General features: G+C 43.7%; 1 protein-coding gene across 1 annotated transcript in view; it reads right to left on the bottom strand.

Moving 5' to 3' along the window:
* Positions 1–473: 473 nt before the first annotated feature.
* MKNK1 (MAPK interacting serine/threonine kinase 1) overlaps positions 474–17,211 on the bottom strand; it is a gene marked incomplete in the record, with an annotated part of 837,567 nt that continues 820,829 nt past the window's right edge. Inside the window, 1 exon segment of the mRNA XM_044085821.1 lies at positions 474–948. Within this exon segment, the coding sequence (XP_043941756.1) occupies positions 744–948 (205 nt within the window).

Below are 17,211 nucleotides of genomic sequence, written 5' to 3' on the forward strand. Positions count from 1 at the left end.
ACTTTAAATTTTCTCAACAGACAATATCAATAGGCAATGAACTAAAATTAGCAGCTCAGTTCTTATGCATCAACACATACTTGTAAAAATGTAATCTCCCATATACTCAAAAGGACTTAGTTTCCTAAGCAAACTGCCTCAAGAGCACTCAACCTTCAGAAAAAAACAAAACAAAAAATGTATTACTGTACAGGAAACTCATGCCACATTTGTATACACACAAAACTTTGCACATATGCATATCTTAAATAAACCTTTTTTGACAAAGTAAAAATTAAAATTATGAAAATAAACTTAACAGAAGTCATTACTTCTGTAAAATATATTAAAACCAATAATTGCACTCATTAATTTTCAGCTCAGGTGTACTCCTTTCTGTACATATACACATGGAATGCTCCAAGCTTACTTGGCAAGAAGACAGAAGAATGGTCAAAACATATAAAACAGTGAAAAATGCCTAATCACTTACACTGTACATGTAAAACGTACTGACATGAGCCACAGGTTTAAGGTCTACATACCTGAGAGAGTTGCATGAGCTATAACTTAGCAATAGAAGTAAAACAGAACACAAAGGCTTTAAGAAATGCACACTTTGCCTTAAAATAACCCTGAATTTCTTGTACTGAATTAAAATCATAGCTGTTTGCACCAGTTTATATCCTGATGATTAGATGCCCAGTTCACTTATTGCTACCTCTGATTGTATTAATGCCACTGGACATTCTTCAGCCATCCTGTCAAGTGCCATTGGCTTTCCTAGCTTGAGTTTTTGCTCTGCGTTTTGCAAGTCGGGAATTTGAGGGTGGGGAAAGCCGCATAGAACACATTGCCTTAATAATTATCTGCTGCCCTTCGCTGAGCTCCTTGTCATGTTGGGAGAGCTGACGATTAAGTGCTACTGCTTCTGCTGCAAATAGAGTCAGATCCTTCGTACTGCTGTTCCTGATAAAACAACAAGATGTTATCAGTTTCCTGCTACTACAACTTACTGCCACAGCTTTAAATAAAACATTTTTTTCTTCTCAAGATCACCAAAAATTCTTGTATACCCCATGCTTCCAATATATAGCTTATCACCCAAGTGTGTTCTCAATGGAATTTGAACCATTTTTTTATCCTGTTACTTGTTTCAGTATCACTCAATTCTACAAGTGTCTCAGTCAAGAAAAAATATTGCTCTAATACTGGAATTTGACTACAGAGAAGTCAAAAACCTCTTATTGTGCTGCAGTATAAATATACCAGAGTCAAGAGATTCACTTTTACGAATGTATACCTGTTTTATAACAATGCCACAAAGGAAGAAATGGACTGGCTATATAATCCCTTTGTTTCAGAAGCATCCTTACTGCTCAAATTTGCCTACTACAGGGAGGTCAAAATATTTGTGTGACAAAATTCAATTCGGAGACAGCTATGGCTGCAATGAGAAAGACCTCATTACGAGCTCATCAGCACATCTCTGAATTACCCTTGTTTAACACTAGTATTGTCAGTCCAGATGACAGCTGTGCTTTAGCTGGTTGGCCATGCATCACACTGGCAAATTGACCATACTTTACATTCACACTCATACATACAACCGCACCCATTAACAGACAGACTCAAGGCACCCATGAATGCAGGCATGTGCGCACACACCCCACCTAACACAACAATCCCCTATCAGTTGAGGCACTCCTGAGAGCGCACACCCATTCACGCACTCCCAAAGCTTGACTCCCTACCTCACCCCAGAGAAAGATCACACAGGCAGACATGTACACATTCATTTGGCTTTATTCATGAACCTTCAGACACACACACACACGTGCGCGCGCACACACACACCTTTGCTGAACTTACCTGTACCTCAACTGCTTCTATACGAGTGAATGGATGACTTTATGATGGCATTCATTTTTTTTTCATCAGAGAAGATTCTCTGAACTGGTTGGCAGCATAAATAAGGAGTTAATGCACTTAGACAGCACATGGCTAATTAGCATTAACAGCTCCCCTCTACTGCCGTATTAACTTGCAACTCTACCAATGAGACCACCCTATGCCCTGATGCCCCCACTAGTGGAAGACACCAGCAACAGGCAGTTTATGAACTAAAAAGGCTTGCTGTAAGAAGGAAGCTATCCAGGCTTAAGCTTAATACTTGTGTTAAGCCTTTCTGAATCTCAGCCAGACCCTCAAACAGGCTGAAATGACAGACCAATGAACTTCAACTGAAAACTGTGAAAAATCAGAAATATAAAGTGTAGCAACTGCAATACAGTGTAAAGAAAGTACAGCTGTGCAAGTCCTACTTACCCATAACAGTATTTATTCAATTTTTTTCACTGCTGCTGTAGCCTATGGGTAGTGCCAAGGACACAGCACCCAGCCAGCTTGCCAAAGTTTTAATTCCCCTCCCTCTCGCTCACTGTCTGCTGATAGACTGTACCCTTTTTGGGGGAAGTACATCAGCAAACAGCATAAGGTAAATCTTCAGGATTTCACTGCCAAAAGAAAGGAAGATTTACCAGAACAAATTACTAGTACAAATAATTCCAAGAAATTCAGGAGTACACTAAAAATACACTAACACACACACCTGCCTATGCTCAAAAACAAATATAAACCCACATATCTCCCTCTTAACCTCTCATAATCATCTTCTTCCTAAACATTTATTCCATCATCCACATATGCCCCTTTTCTTTCCTTTGACTCCCCTCACCTCCAGCTACCTCCTATATACTTATCCATATCCCCCCACTACTTCTTATCTTAAAACTTCCTCACACCCCCATTTCTCCTACTTTCCCTATTGACTTATTCCTTAACTCATCTCTCAAACATCCAACATCTTACCCTTACTTTCTCCTCTAACTCTCCATCTCATTACCAATATTAATGTCCTTCAATATAAACCACTTTCACCTTTTCCAATTAGTATCAAACATTTATTACATTACTTATTCTTGAATCGGCTTATAATCTACCAGCGAATGTACTTTTTACATGTCTTTCATTTATATTTTGTTAAACAGACCACAACTCTTACTGTAAGTGCTATTTCAGCACCTCCATTGTAACTCCTATACAAATTATTGTAACAATTTTTGCAATTTTACATTTTATACACGCTTTCTCATATGCACACACACATACACACACATATATATATATATATATGCATACACACACACACCCTATAATACTTGTACTATGCTTAATGCTATTAAAAACATTACTGGAGCTTTTCTCACCAGGCATCCATTGAAAATGGGTTTTTGACCCTTTCCTGGTCACCAAATGTCAATAAATAAAAAAATTTATCCAAAGCCAACTATCAAAAAAATGCCATAAAAATTATCCAAACAAAAAAAAAACGTAACAGAGGAGGTTGTGTCACACCTCAACTATCTAGAAAGGGGGTCAGGGGGTAAGTAGGTCTGGCTCCTGCAGCAGTGAAGAAACTTGAACATATACGGCTACTGGTAAGTAGGACTCACAATTGTACTATGTTCTTCACTCTCACTGCTTCAGTAGAATATGGGTGGATTCCCAAAAGAGGAAAGATAATGGTCCAGAAGCCTCTGAAGAATTGTCCTAGCAAAGCCTATCCTGGATCTACAGACAAAATCTAGTTTGTAAAGCTTTGTGAAGGTATGAATAGAGGACCAAGTTGCTGCCTCTAAGTTCTACAGCCCACTACTATCCAGCATGCCATCGAAGAGGATAATGCCCTGGTAGAATGTGCCTTAACTTTGCGTTGAAAAGTTATATCGTGGTGGAAAAAAAAAAAAAAAAAAAAAAGACATGGGTTTGCCTTTCTTAGCCCCAAACCTAGGAAACAGTTGTTTAGCATTTTTCTGGGGAAAAAATGGGAGATTCAATTTACAGTGAAACAAGCCATCAAACAAAAGTTTTAATGAATGAAGGATTGATATATAATGAAACCTTATCCTTGTGGAAAACCAGAGAGGGTTTACCAACCATGAAAGCTTGCAACTCAAACACTTACCTTGCAGATGTTACATCAACAGGTAAAACCGTTTTCCAAGTAATCAACTACAAGTTAGCTTGACAACCCTGTTCAAAAGGAGTTGAGGTCAAGTTTTTGAGATCCCAAGGAGGAGGAATTTGAGAAGGGTCTCATGTTCAGTGTTCCTTTCAGAAACTGTTTGACCAAAAATAAAGGAAGGGGATCCATATGCAGACAAGCTGAGATGGCTACACGATGCACCTTGACTGAAGCACACAAGCCATCTTTTAGCTCACACAAATATTTGAGAACCAGAGGTGTTACTTCCCTTTCAGTTCCCCAGTGATTGGCAAGGCATCAACTACAAAATCTCTTCCATTTGCCAATGACTTTCTATTAGCAGGCTTTCTTGCCTCCTTTAGTAATTGTTGCATGTCCTCATGAAAAGGGTATGTAAAAGGTATTACAACTGAATCCTCCGGGCCATCAGTTGTTGATTGATGTCAGGGTGCATCAATCTCCCCGTATGTTGTCTGAGTAGATTTAGTCAGTGATCAAGTTTGCAGCAACTGCCACTGGCCTATTCCATAAAGACGGAGAACCAATTTTCCCAAAAAGGATTCGCCACAGTGATTTATGTTAATTATTTCTGAATCTTTGGAATTACCTTGAGAATCGTTTAAAAGCATGCATGAACATTCCCTACCAAGAGAATGGCAGTACATCTGTTCTCCATGTCTGGCTGCAAGGACATCTCAAATAAAAATGTTGTAGTTGTCTGTTTGGTAAAGAGGTGAACAGATCTACTTTTGGGGTCTCCCACATCTGGATCAAGTCCTGGAATATGCCTGGTCTGTTCAGGAACTGCGGAGTGTCTACCATGATGTTTTGCTCTGAAAGAATGTAGAAGGCCTGAAGAGTCCAGGAATGCTCAACAGCCAACTCCCAAGCCATGGCCGCCAAGCAGTAAAGAGAGTTTGACCTTGTACCCAGTTGTTTGTTGAGATACCACATCACTGTGGCATTCTCTGCAATCACATATAAAGGCACTGAACCCCATAGATGGTGCAGGGATTTCAAAGCATGAATCACTGCTAGTATTTCCTTGATGTTTATGTGCTCTGGTCTATCCTAAGAATCCCACAGATCTTGCACTTTTACTCCCACAGAAACTACACCCAAAGCATAATCTGAAGAGTCTGTCTGGATTGACTCAACTGGGGTTAGGAGAGAGAAAAGGAGTCCTTGACTGAGAGCCATGTGATCCCTCCGCCAGTGGAATTTTCATCTTACAACCACCAACATGGCAATCTGAAAGTCAAAGGGGTATAGGTGCTGGGTCCAGGATTTTTGTAAGATACCATTGGATTTTTCACATGTGTAATCTGGGAAGTGGTGGTATGAGGATCATGGATGCATGAAGCCTAGAATCCTCAGGAATTCTCATGTAGAAGCCTGAAGCTGTTGAGAAAAACTTAGATCTGCTGGCAAGTTATTACCTTTTCTTTTGGAAGGAAGGCCTTTTTCTTGTGTATCTTTCAGATGCCTCACAAAGGAAATTTCATGTGTGTGTGTGTGTGTGTGTGTGTGTGTGTGTGTGTGTGTGTGAGAGACAAGATTCTTGCAGATTCAAGTAAAATCTCAGATGTGACAGGAGATTGGACACCTTTGCTAAAGACTCCAAAAATTTGGGAGAAGACTGCAGAAATAAGCAAGACATCTAAAGAATTGTGGATGCCCTGCAATCTGCAGTCAGCCACCACTGGAGCTGGACACTTTGTGAACACTCAAGGTATAGAGGAAAGCCCAAAGGGTAATGCAGAGTACTAAAAATGTCACCCAGATACAGCAAACCTTAAATATTTCCTGAAACCGTGAGCAATGGGTATGTGACACTAAGTATCTCTGAGATCCAAGCTTCAACCTCTTGAGTTTTGGAACTTTTGCATAAAGGTTTGAGAAAAAGTCAGATCTAACAAGTTTCCACGTGTGCTCCTTCTTTGGTATGAAAAGTATCCTAGAATAGAACTTTGTCCATGTGGTTTGCAGGTACTGGTTCTGTGACCCCTGCGTCTAACATATGTCATAGCACTGGTGGAGGTGAGGGAATTCCCCTGAAAGGAAGAGGAGTCTCCACTCACTGCCAAGTGAAACCTTCCTGAATTGCCTTCACCACCCATCTGTCTGCAACAGTCTGACCCCAGGCCAAGAGGTTGAGTGTAAGTTGGTCCGAGAGAGGTAGGGAAACTGGGGCACAGTATGTATACACACGGTGATCAGATTCCCAGCATAACAACTCATTATCTGGAGTGTGGCTCATTTTGGGAAAGTTGCAAATCAAAAAAAAAGAAATGAGTTATCCACCTGGCATTTTCTTTTGTGGGCCTACTTGTTAATAAGCTGGCATTTCTGTTTCTTATGCCCTCTAAAGGATTGAGAAGTGGCCTTGTTAAAGTGAAACTTCGGTACTTGAAAAATCTTAGAGATTCCATGCATCAGTAATTTACCTCAGTCATCCCACTGTTTCAGGAGCTGTGTAGTCACAGGCCCAAATATTAGATCAGGGTTGAAGTGATGAATTAATAATTTCAAGAATTCAAATCATCAAAAAAAATTCTGATTATACAACAAAACAAATCTTTTTTTAAACACCTTCACTTAATTATCACTTGTGACATAGGCAAACTTGCATTTATATAAAGTTAATCAAACCATTTCACATTTGCAAACACTATAAGATATATAACAATATAAATTGTATAATCTAAGCAACTGTGATGATCTGAGGTACTGCCAGATATGCCATGAGAAGTAGGGCAGTAGATGTGCAAGATATGCCACCATAGCTAGCTGGAGTTTTGTAAAGAATTATACGTCATTTATCTATCAAACTGATTTGTACTGGTGCTTGTGTTAAAAATGTACTAATGATGGGACTTGCGGGACAGAAAAGAAATACACCTGTATGTCAGACTATGATGTAACTGTTGAACGAATATATTGTAACAGAGAGTACTGAAAGAGAAGAGAATCTCAGCCCAGCTAATTTTGAAAGATAGTCCGAAATTAAATTACCTGGTTTAGACCATAAAGTTTGTATCTTACAGTTCTGACTACAGCCAGAGACAAAATGTCTGAAAACCAGGACTAGGAATCCAACTGTATTGTCCTTAGCGGTGAATTAATTGCTACCCTGGAGGGGTGGAAGTTTTTGAATTTTTTTTTTTAGCTTCCAGATGCTATAACACATCTTAGTAGAGGGGTGTGTGTGTGTGCGTGTGTGTGTGTGTGTGTGTGTGTGTGTGTGTGTGTGTGTGTGTGTGTGTGTGTGTATTGTAACACGTGCTAGATTCTGGTTCAGTTTCTAGTAAAGGGGGTATCAGATGACCAGATGTGTGTGTTGTCATTCTGTAATCCAGCACTGAAATGTTTTAATACTAGAAGTCTCAGAGCAGTTTATTTCTGAAACCTGACAAAGGACGACCACTCACCTACGTCATCTTACCTTGTTTTAGTAAGTAACCAGGTAATAGTAATTCTTTAGATCAGTCAGGAAAATATAGTGAGATAAGTTAAGTACGTTTTTTCTCTGTCTGAATCTATCCATCTGTGTTATTTTTAATATTTCCTGTGACTGAAACTCAGGTGTTTATTGTAAATAGATATTTAGCACTTTCATTTTTTAAATTATTTATTATTAAACATATTTAAACGTTTCATCATGGCTGGTCTTTTTAGGAAATATTTAACCTTTGAGAGTACTTAGTCTGGTCACTCCTGAAAGCCTTGCTCCATTGGTCAAACACTACCATTTGTATTAGTATCAATTTTGCTCAGTATAATTGGGTGCCCTTATAAAAGCATTAGAGTAGTTGGCTTTGGAGTGTTCCGGTGGCAGTATCTACCTTATAGTCTGGGCAGAGGGGGCATAGCTGATAAATCTATGTAAAAATCAAATTGTGTGTGTCAGCTACTTGGAGCAGGGACACAGCACTGATTTCCTAGAGAGGGTGGTGGAGGACTTGCTTGGAACTTAGCTGAGGACTTAACTCAACTCTACAGCTGTGGTCAGTGAAGTCTTATTTGGGGCCTGGTGAGAGAGGGGGAAACCCAGCCTCAGGACGGAGTGTGTTCCCTGTCTGCTCTTAAGGGAAATCATGCTTGGTGCGGACAGCTGCATCTAGAAATACTGTGGGTATTTATTTTTGCTCCCAGTGAATGTTCAACGGTGTCTCTGGTACGGATTGAGACTCCTTGATTACTGGACCAGAACAGGGACGTTGCAGCAACTTTACATAAATAATTAACTTTCTGCCTTCTCTTGTACTTCATTCCTCCTCCAAAACATTTTTCTGCATGTATTGTTCCCATTCCATCCTGAGGCTGGGTTTCCCCCTCTCTCACCATGCCCCAAATAATTTCATGTAATTTACTGCTACCCTTTTTCTACAGATCCCATTCCCTGTTACAAGTATTCACTACTTCAAGTATAGTTGGTTTAGATTGTGGATTTCCATTTTCTAGTAGCTGATGTTTCGGCAGTCACCAGAATTAAAATTAACAAGGCCTTACTGTGTGTAGGCAATTCAGATCCTGTATCTTAACTTAAAAAAATTTCTTGTTACACATTTATTAATCTAGTATTCCTGACAGAATACAGTCTGTAGGCAATTTTTAAAGTCGGCCAACTTATTACACTCCAAAAACAAGAAGTTATGTACTCACCATAACGTTCGATGTATGTAGTCCATCTCGCCTCACATTCTTACTCGTGGGTTTGGAGCTAAATATCGGCTCCGACTCGGCCAGTTTTACTAGCTCGAAGTCTCTCATTGGCTGGGCTAAGCAGGTATCCCATGGTGCACTGCTCCATATCCCCAGATCTAGTTTGCTGCGAAAATCATTTGAACTCCATACACACATCACATCCATATAAAGAATAAGCTAAGCAAGGGAACTCTGTAAATGACAACCTAACCTCTAAATCCTCCAGGAAGGGAGAAGGTGGGAGGGTAAGTAAGAATGTGAGGCGAGATGGACTACATACATCGAACGTTATGGCGAGTACATAACTTCTTGATGTTATGTAGTCCTATCTCGCCTACATTGTTACCCGTGGGACAGCGTCCCTAGCACCTACATCCTGGGTGGCTCATAGGAAAATACTCCTGAGAACTGTGGAGCCAAACAAAGGAAGACCTGCCCCTGGAGACCACGTCCAATTTGTAATGAAAAACAAAAGTGTGAGGAGAAGCCCAAGTAGCTGCAGCACATACATCATCCATTGACAATCTAGCTTGATAGGCTGTGGATGTAGAAACAGCCCAAGTAGAATGTGCCTTGACTGGAAAAGGCAGATTTTTACCTCCTACTTGATAGATGAAAGAGATACAACTGGCTATCCATCTAGACAGTGTGACCTTGGATACCAGAGAACCCATTCGGTTTTCTGAAAAGGAGACAGTGTTGGTCAGATTTCCGGATATCTTTTGTCCGGTGTAGATAAAGCGTAACTGTCTATGTACATCCAATTGGTGAAATCTAAATTCTGCCTTGTTAGAAAAGTTGGGGAAGAAAACAGGCAGCTCAATGGACTGATTCATGTTAGACAAAGAAGCCAGTTTAGGAAGGAACGAGGGGTTTGGTCTAAAAGAAACCCTATCTTTATAGAAGATTAAATATGGGGGGTTGATGGAGAGGGCTTGAATTTCCAAAACCCGCCTCGCTGAAGTGACTGCTGTTAAGAATGTTGTTTTCCATGTCAAGACTTTCAATTCACAGGTAGCTGCAGACTCAAATGGTGGTAAAATAAGGGCTTGTAGAACAAAATTGAGATCCCAGGGCATGATAGGTTCGGACACTGGGGGACAAAGCAACAGAGTACCTTTGAGGAATGCTTTGCATAGTCTGTGTGCCATGAGACTAGGTTCATTCGCTATGCGGAAATTCGATATCGCCGCCAGTTGAACTTTGATGGTGGCTGATGCAGACCCATGATGGAAAAGCATAGACAAGAACTCCAGAACTGAATCTATTGGAGCTGTGTAAGGAACAATTCCTCTAGTATGTGCCCAGATAGAGAACCTTTAACATTTACTAGAATAAATCTTTCTAGTGGATGGTTTATGAGAGGACGATAATATATGGACCACTTCCGGAGAAAAATTATGATGTCTGACTAACGATGGAAGTGGAGTAGCCAGGCTGTCAACCGGAGGGTAATCAGAGAGGGGTGGAACTGTCCCGACATGTGTGTCAGTAAATCTGGTTGAGGGTCCAGAATCCAAGGAGTGTCCACAATGTATGGTTGAAGAAAGGGGAACCAGACTTGACGAGGCCAGTGTGGAGCAATCAGAATCATTCTGCTTCCCAAGGATTGCGCTTTCTGAATCACCCTTGACAGCAGGGGAAAAGGAGGGAAAGCATAAAGCAGACAGGAGGGCCAATCGTGAACCAGAGCGTCCCTTGGTGATTCCCCCTGCGGGGGAGATCAGCGTGAAGTAGTTGCTGCATTTTGCATTGAGTGGGCTGGCAAAAAGGTCGCAGCAAGGCTGACCCCATCTGCTGAAGATTCGCTCTGCAACCAGGCGATTCAGGGACCACTCGTAAGGCATCAGGATAACTCTGCTTAGCCTGTCCGTTATTATGTTAGACCTCCCCGGAATATGCGTTGCCACCAGAAACCGTTGGGAAGCTATTGCCCAATGCCACACTCGCATAGCCTCTCTGCACAGAGGGTAAGTCCGGGTTCCCTCTTGCTTGTTGAGATACACTCAGACAACATGTCAGTAGTGTGGTATCACAATCGTCCCTAGAGGAAGAACCCTCTGAAGTGCCTGCAACGCAAGAAGCACTGCTCTCATCTCCAGGATGTTTATATGCACATGTATCTCGTGTTCTTGCCACGTGCCTTGGACTGTCCTGCCAAGATAATGCCCCCCCACCCCATCTGGAAGGTGTCCGTGGTCACCATGGCAATAGGGACGGGTGGAACGATGGGCTTTCCCCCGTTCAAATTTTTGGTGCACAGCCACCAACGGAGGTCCTGCTTGCACATGTCCGTGAGTAAGATGGGATGAGATAGTGGGAGTCTTTGGAGAGACCATTGAACAAAGAGGAGCCATTGAAGAAGTCTCATGTGTAATCTCGCTAGAGGGAGGAACATGATAGTTGCTGCCATGGTCCCTAGGAGTTGGAGAACCAGTCTTGCCTTTGCTTGTCTCAGGGGCATCAGCATGTGTATCTGTTGTTGTAATACTGTGATCCATGGCCCCTAGGAGTTGGAGAACCAGTCTTGCCTTCGCTTGTCTCAGGGGCATCAGCATGTGTATCTGTTGTTGTAATACTGTGATCCTTTCTTGTGGTAAAAATGCTCGCATTCGAATGGTGTCTAAATCTGCTCCTATAAAGGTGACACGCTGTGAGGGCAATAAGGCAGATTTTTCCCAATTTATTGTTATGCCCAACTGGTGACATAGATTGATGGTAGCGCCTCTGGTTTGAACTAGTTGATGCCTGGTGGGGGCGGTAAGGAGCCAGTCGTCCAGGTACGGAAACACTTGGAATCCCTGACGTCTCAAGTGAGCCGTCACCACCACCATACATTTGGTGAACACCCTGGGGGCTGTGGTGAGACCAAAGGGCAGGGCTCGAAACTGGAAGTGACTGGCTCCCAGCTGGAAGCGTAGGTGACTCCTGGATGCTCTGTCCATTTTCACATGGTAGTAAGCATCCTTGAGGTCAATGGAGCACATCCATACCTCCTCTCCCAACAATGGGAGTATCGATTGTAGTGTGACCATACGGAACTTGGACTTGTGTACCTGATTGTTGAGTTGGCTGAGATCTAGTATGGGTCTCAAGTCCCCCTGTTCTTTTCGGCACCACCAAAAAGAATCTTGAGTAAGTCCCTAATCCGATTTGGTTTGAGGGGACACGCTGGATAGCTTCTTTTTCTAGCAGCTGCGAGACCTCTGAGGCTGCTTGATCCCTTTGACTGGGTGGCACGTCCAGGATTTTTCTGATTAGCAGGGGTACTGACGAGAATGGAATGAGGTAACCTCCGGAAATTGTCCGTAATACCCATCGGTCCTGGGTGATTCTTTCCCAGGCTTCCGGATATAAAGGAAATTCGACCCCCGACTGGCTCCGGATAAGCGCAGTCGGGCACACCCTCAGGAGAGTATGAAGAACCACAGAAGGAGTCGCAGTCTCCCGAGTTGCGGGGGCCCCCTCTGCCTCTGGAGCGACATCTCCCTGAATAACCCCCCCCCCTGCCTCCGGAAGAGGGTTCACCTTGTGCGGCAGGAAAAAAACCTCTGATTTCTTGAACCACATCTCCCCCAAGGGAAAAACGGACCCCTACGGCAGACAGGGTCTTTCCCTCTTGCTCGCACCTGGTGAGGGTGTCTTTCACTTTGGTCCCAAACAAGGAGGAACCATCAAAGGGGACGTCAGTGAAGGAAGACTTGAAAGGCCTCTGCAAAGTGACAGGCGCAGCCAGGCTTGCCTCCTAAGGGCAACCCCTGAGCTTGCTGCCCTACTCGCTCCCTCGGCTGCATACGAAATGAGTCGCATGGATGAGTTGACAATGCAGTTGAGGGTAGAGACCTGGGCATTAACCGACTGAACCACCGCCTCAGGAACGTTACCCGCATGAGTATCTCCTAACACTTTGAGGAGATCTCTCTGGAACAGAGTGAAATGAGACTAGTAATTCAGTGACCGTAATGTAAAGGTCGCTGACGAGAGGGTACGCTTCCTGTACCGGTCCATGGTCCTAGACTCCTTGTGAAGAAGACTCTGCTACTTCCTTCTGGGTGGCTGCCGCCACCACCATGTCATCTACAGGAACTCCTTTAGACAGAAACTCTTTGCCCTGGGGGGGCGGAAAGAAACTTGTTGGGACGCCTGGGCAAGAGCTCCACAGAATCAGGGTCCTCCCACACTCTTCGACAAATCAGGTCAAGGAGTTCGTCGAAGGGTGGAGACACCCAGGAGGCAGAGGGTTGAGCACCGAAAGCCTTAAGGAATACTGACTCCTCGGAAGGGGCTTTGGAAGGCCAGACACCTCTGTTTTAGTATCTCCAGGATATCAGAGAAGGAAACATCATCAGAGGATGACTTGGGGGACCCCTCCGATTCCCCGAGGTCAGTATCAGAGGTGAGGGACTTGTCTTGGGAGTCTATGTGCTTCCTCTTGCACATTTTCTTTCTGCGGGGCTCCTCAGGCACCACCTCTGACCCTCAGAAATCTGGGGACCACTCGTAGGGGTATCCCTAGGCTCTGGTGCCCTGCTGTCCATGGATGGGTTGTGAACAGAAGCTCTCATCGGAGTGGTGGGGGACAGAATGACCGACCCGCCTGATGTAGCTGATGACTTGGCCAGCGCGGTCCGCACAGCCTTGAAGGCCGGCCCCCCCCCCAAGTCCGAGGAGCGACCAGTCTCCGAGGCCATGACAGGAATCGGAGTTCCCCGAGCCGAAGCACCGAGATTGAGACTCTGAACCGAAATAAGTGCCGAGATGTCCCCCTCGGGCCCGACCGAAGTGTCTCTAGTCCCGAACCCCGATGACAGAGCCGATGGGGTCGGAGTCGATGGAGCCGAATGGGGCATCAGAACCGGCCTAGAAACATCACGGGGTGCGAAACACTCCATCTCCGAAGACAGAGATGCGCTCGGAGGAGGAATGATCAAAGGTGTCGGGACAGGCTCCGGAGCAGACAGCGTCAGAGCAGAGAACAATTTTGCCAAAACCGGTGACTGGAGGAGCTTCTGAACCACCCTATCCACATCCGAAAGGGTCCTGGAGGATTTGGAGGACAGGGATGGAGAATGCGATCTCCTCTCAGGAGAAGTAGGTTTGATACTAGGCGATCGGGCTCCTAGGAGGGTCCAATACAATTGGGGCAGTCGCCGGTTCCATAGATATCGATCCTTCCTGTGGCCCCGAGGACAGTGGAGCTGAGGAGGTCGATGCAGTCTTATGCATTTTCTCCAGAGGTTCCGATGAAGCTGACGGAGCCGGAGATATCTTTTTTGACTTGCCAGATTTAGACTTGCTACTGGAAGCTGAATCCATAGCCTCTTCAAAAGAGGGTTTCAATAGTCCCTTCAAGATTAGCTTATTCGCTCTCTCTTGGAGAACTCTAGGGCTGAACGCATGACAAAAGCTGCAGGATTCCTGCAGATGGATGGCTCCTAAGCAGTAGACACAAATGGAATGTCCATCGGTTATGGACATTTTGTACCCACATTTTGAGCACTTTTTAAATCCTGAAGGTTTATGCTCCTTCGTATCCTTAGACATTTTAACTGCTGTGCCCACAACACAAAAAAGCAGGAACGACACTGAGGTAATCAACACCAAAGCAGCGATCAAACTGCACACAAACTCTAGCAAAATTTCAACAAAGGAACACAAGGAGAGGGTAGCCAAAACCTCTAATTTAAATGGTTTGGTAAATACAGAAGGAAACAGAGGAGAACTAGGCCCTCTAACTAAAATGGGCCTAGCCCGGGGAACAGTAAGAGGGATACCACACAAAAACTCGCAATAACCAAGCCTAACACACCAGACAAAATTAGACAGCTTTAAAGAATAGCTATGAAAATAGCTTTTGATTGAGTCAAATTTGTCTTAAATTAAGAAAGAAGGTACTTAGCCACAGCCAAGCGAGACCACGTCCTAGCTACACGAGCGGCAAACGAGATCTGGGGATATGGAGCAGTGCACTATGGGATACCCGCTTAGCCCAGCCAATGAGAGACTTCGAACTAGTAAAATCGGCAGAGTCGGAGCCGATATTCGGCTCTGAACACACGAGTAAGAATGTGAGGCGATATAGGACTACATAACATCATATGTTCTCAGTTACCCATTTTAATCCCCATCACACCATTTGTCATCTAAAAAAAAATCCCTGGAGTCTGCTTTCATCCCCATCACACCTCTAACAATTTGTCATCTAAAAAAATCCTTGGAGTCTGCTTGGGGTGTAAAAGTATCTGCAACATTTCCAGGCAACATCTTCTAGACTTTGTTGCAAATTTGGGAGTTATACATACGTCCGCCCATTGTTTCTTTGAGAATCACATATTTAAATCTCTTCCCAATCTTTTCCGACCTCTTCGGATTGATTTCTATAGTTATTGTGCAATATTTTATAAGCCCTACTTATTATCCCTTTAACAGCAGCTTCTGTTTTAGATTCAATTGCTAACCAAATTATACCAAGACATATATGTTACAAGATGAAAACAGATGTACATTAGTTTCTAGAAATGAAATAAATATCACTTACAGGAAAACAGATTTTTATTTGCAAGATGCCTTGGTTCAGGGTTTGATTACACCAGATTTAGTGGATTTTTTTATCCCACAAGCACCCCTTGATCCCAGTCTTGTTTGAAGTAGTCCAAGGTAGGGGTGTCAGATAACATCCCTTTGTTAGGAAATCCTTTAGTGAATGTTGAAGAAGTAGTCCAAGGTAGGGGTGTCGGATAACATCCCTTTGTTAGGAAATCCTTTAGTGAATGTTGAACTGGTCACTTCTTTAGAGACTACTACTTACTAAACTAAATTTAATGAACTGGGCACCCTAGTCAAGAATATTATCAGGAACAATTGGGCTGTTTTGAAAATAGATAAGGATACTTACAAAATAGTAGGTGAAACTCCACAGTTCATAGGTTCATACTAGGCTATCTGCCCTAGGGCATTTATAAGCCTAGCCAGAGTGTGTGTGGCTTTCACCACCCCTTAGGATGAGAATACTATACCCATTAGTTTGCTGTGCCTCTGTCCAGCAGTGATACAGAGATGATTCCTGGGGTAAACATACGATCTCCCATCCACTCGTCAAGATTTCTCTTGAACAGAGTCAGTGAGGGGCTCTGCCTCACATGGACTGGGATTCTGTTCCATAGTGTAGGGAGTCTCTGGGTGATGAATCTGTCCCTCCAGCACGTCCTATTTATATCCGTGTTGAGGTTTAAGTCTCTTGCTCTCGTGGCTCTGGTGGATTTGGATTTTTTGAGGTGGAGCATGTCCATTAATTCCGGGTTGGACATGGCCTTGTATGTCAGGCACAGATCACCTCTGAGCAGACGGTATGTGACTGAATAGATCTGGAGTTTCTTCAGTCGGGCATCGTATGACATATGTTTGAGCCCCTTTATCCTTTTGGTGAGGAACTTTTGGGGTCTTTCCAACTGCTGCAGGTGTCGGGTAAGGTACATTCTGAATGGGGTGTTGTACTCAATCATTGGTCTGATAAGTGAAGAGTACAGGGGTATAATGACCTCTCCTGATCTGGATGTGAATCCCTTCATGATCAGGTGGGCAATGTAGAAGGTCTTCCTAACCACTTTGGCAATGTGAGTGTCAAAAGAGAGGTTACTGTCAACCTGGGTCCCCAGGTCCCTGATAACTTCTTCCGTGTTTAATGGATTACCACCTATGTGGTAATTAGGGGTTACCTTGTTTTTCCCAAAGGGTATGACTATACATTTTATGGCATTTAGCTTAAGGCCATGGCTCTGGCACCAGTTATCCATTTCTATGAGTCCTTTCTGGAGGATGTCTGTGTCTGATGGAGTGTCAATTATGGTGCCCAGTTTGCAGTCATCTGCAAATTTTCTCAACCACAATCCCCCTATGTTTGCCTGCACTTCAGAAAAATAAATGCCGAACAAGAGGGGGCCCAGGACTGAGCCCTGTGGGACACCGCTCGTGACCGGCTTAGAGTCTGACATGGCACCAGCAACTCTAACCCTGTGTGTTCTGTCCTTGAGCCAGTTTGCAACCCATCTTGTGATATATGGGTTTACATCTAAGCTGGTGAGCTTTTCTATGATGCCCGAGTGGGGTATTGTGTCGAACGCTTTTGCTACGTCAAGGTAGGCTGTGCGAACTGCCTTACCCTCATCAATGGCCTTAGTGACTGTTTCGAAAAAGTCGACCAAGTTCAAGAGGCAGGATCTGCCCTTGACAAAGCCAAACTGGGTAGGAGATCCAGTGTCTGTAGATCCCCAATGTCTTTATTTATGAGTTCTATTATGATCCTCTCCATAGCTTTGCAGACAAGGCTCGTCAAGCTTATGGGGCGGTAATTTCCAGGGTCCGTAGAAGCACCGCCTTTGTGGAGTGGGACCACAGTTGCCGTACGCCATTCTTTGGGTACGTAAGGCTAAGATTAAACAGCAGCCTTATGTGTGGGTTTAGTTCCTCATTGAGTTCGT

The sequence above is a fragment of the Protopterus annectens genome, chromosome 10.part0, assembly GCF_019279795.1.
Source record: "Protopterus annectens isolate FY-2018-M chromosome 10.part0, PAN1.0, whole genome shotgun sequence".
Taxonomy (NCBI): Eukaryota; Metazoa; Chordata; order Ceratodontiformes; family Protopteridae; genus Protopterus; species Protopterus annectens.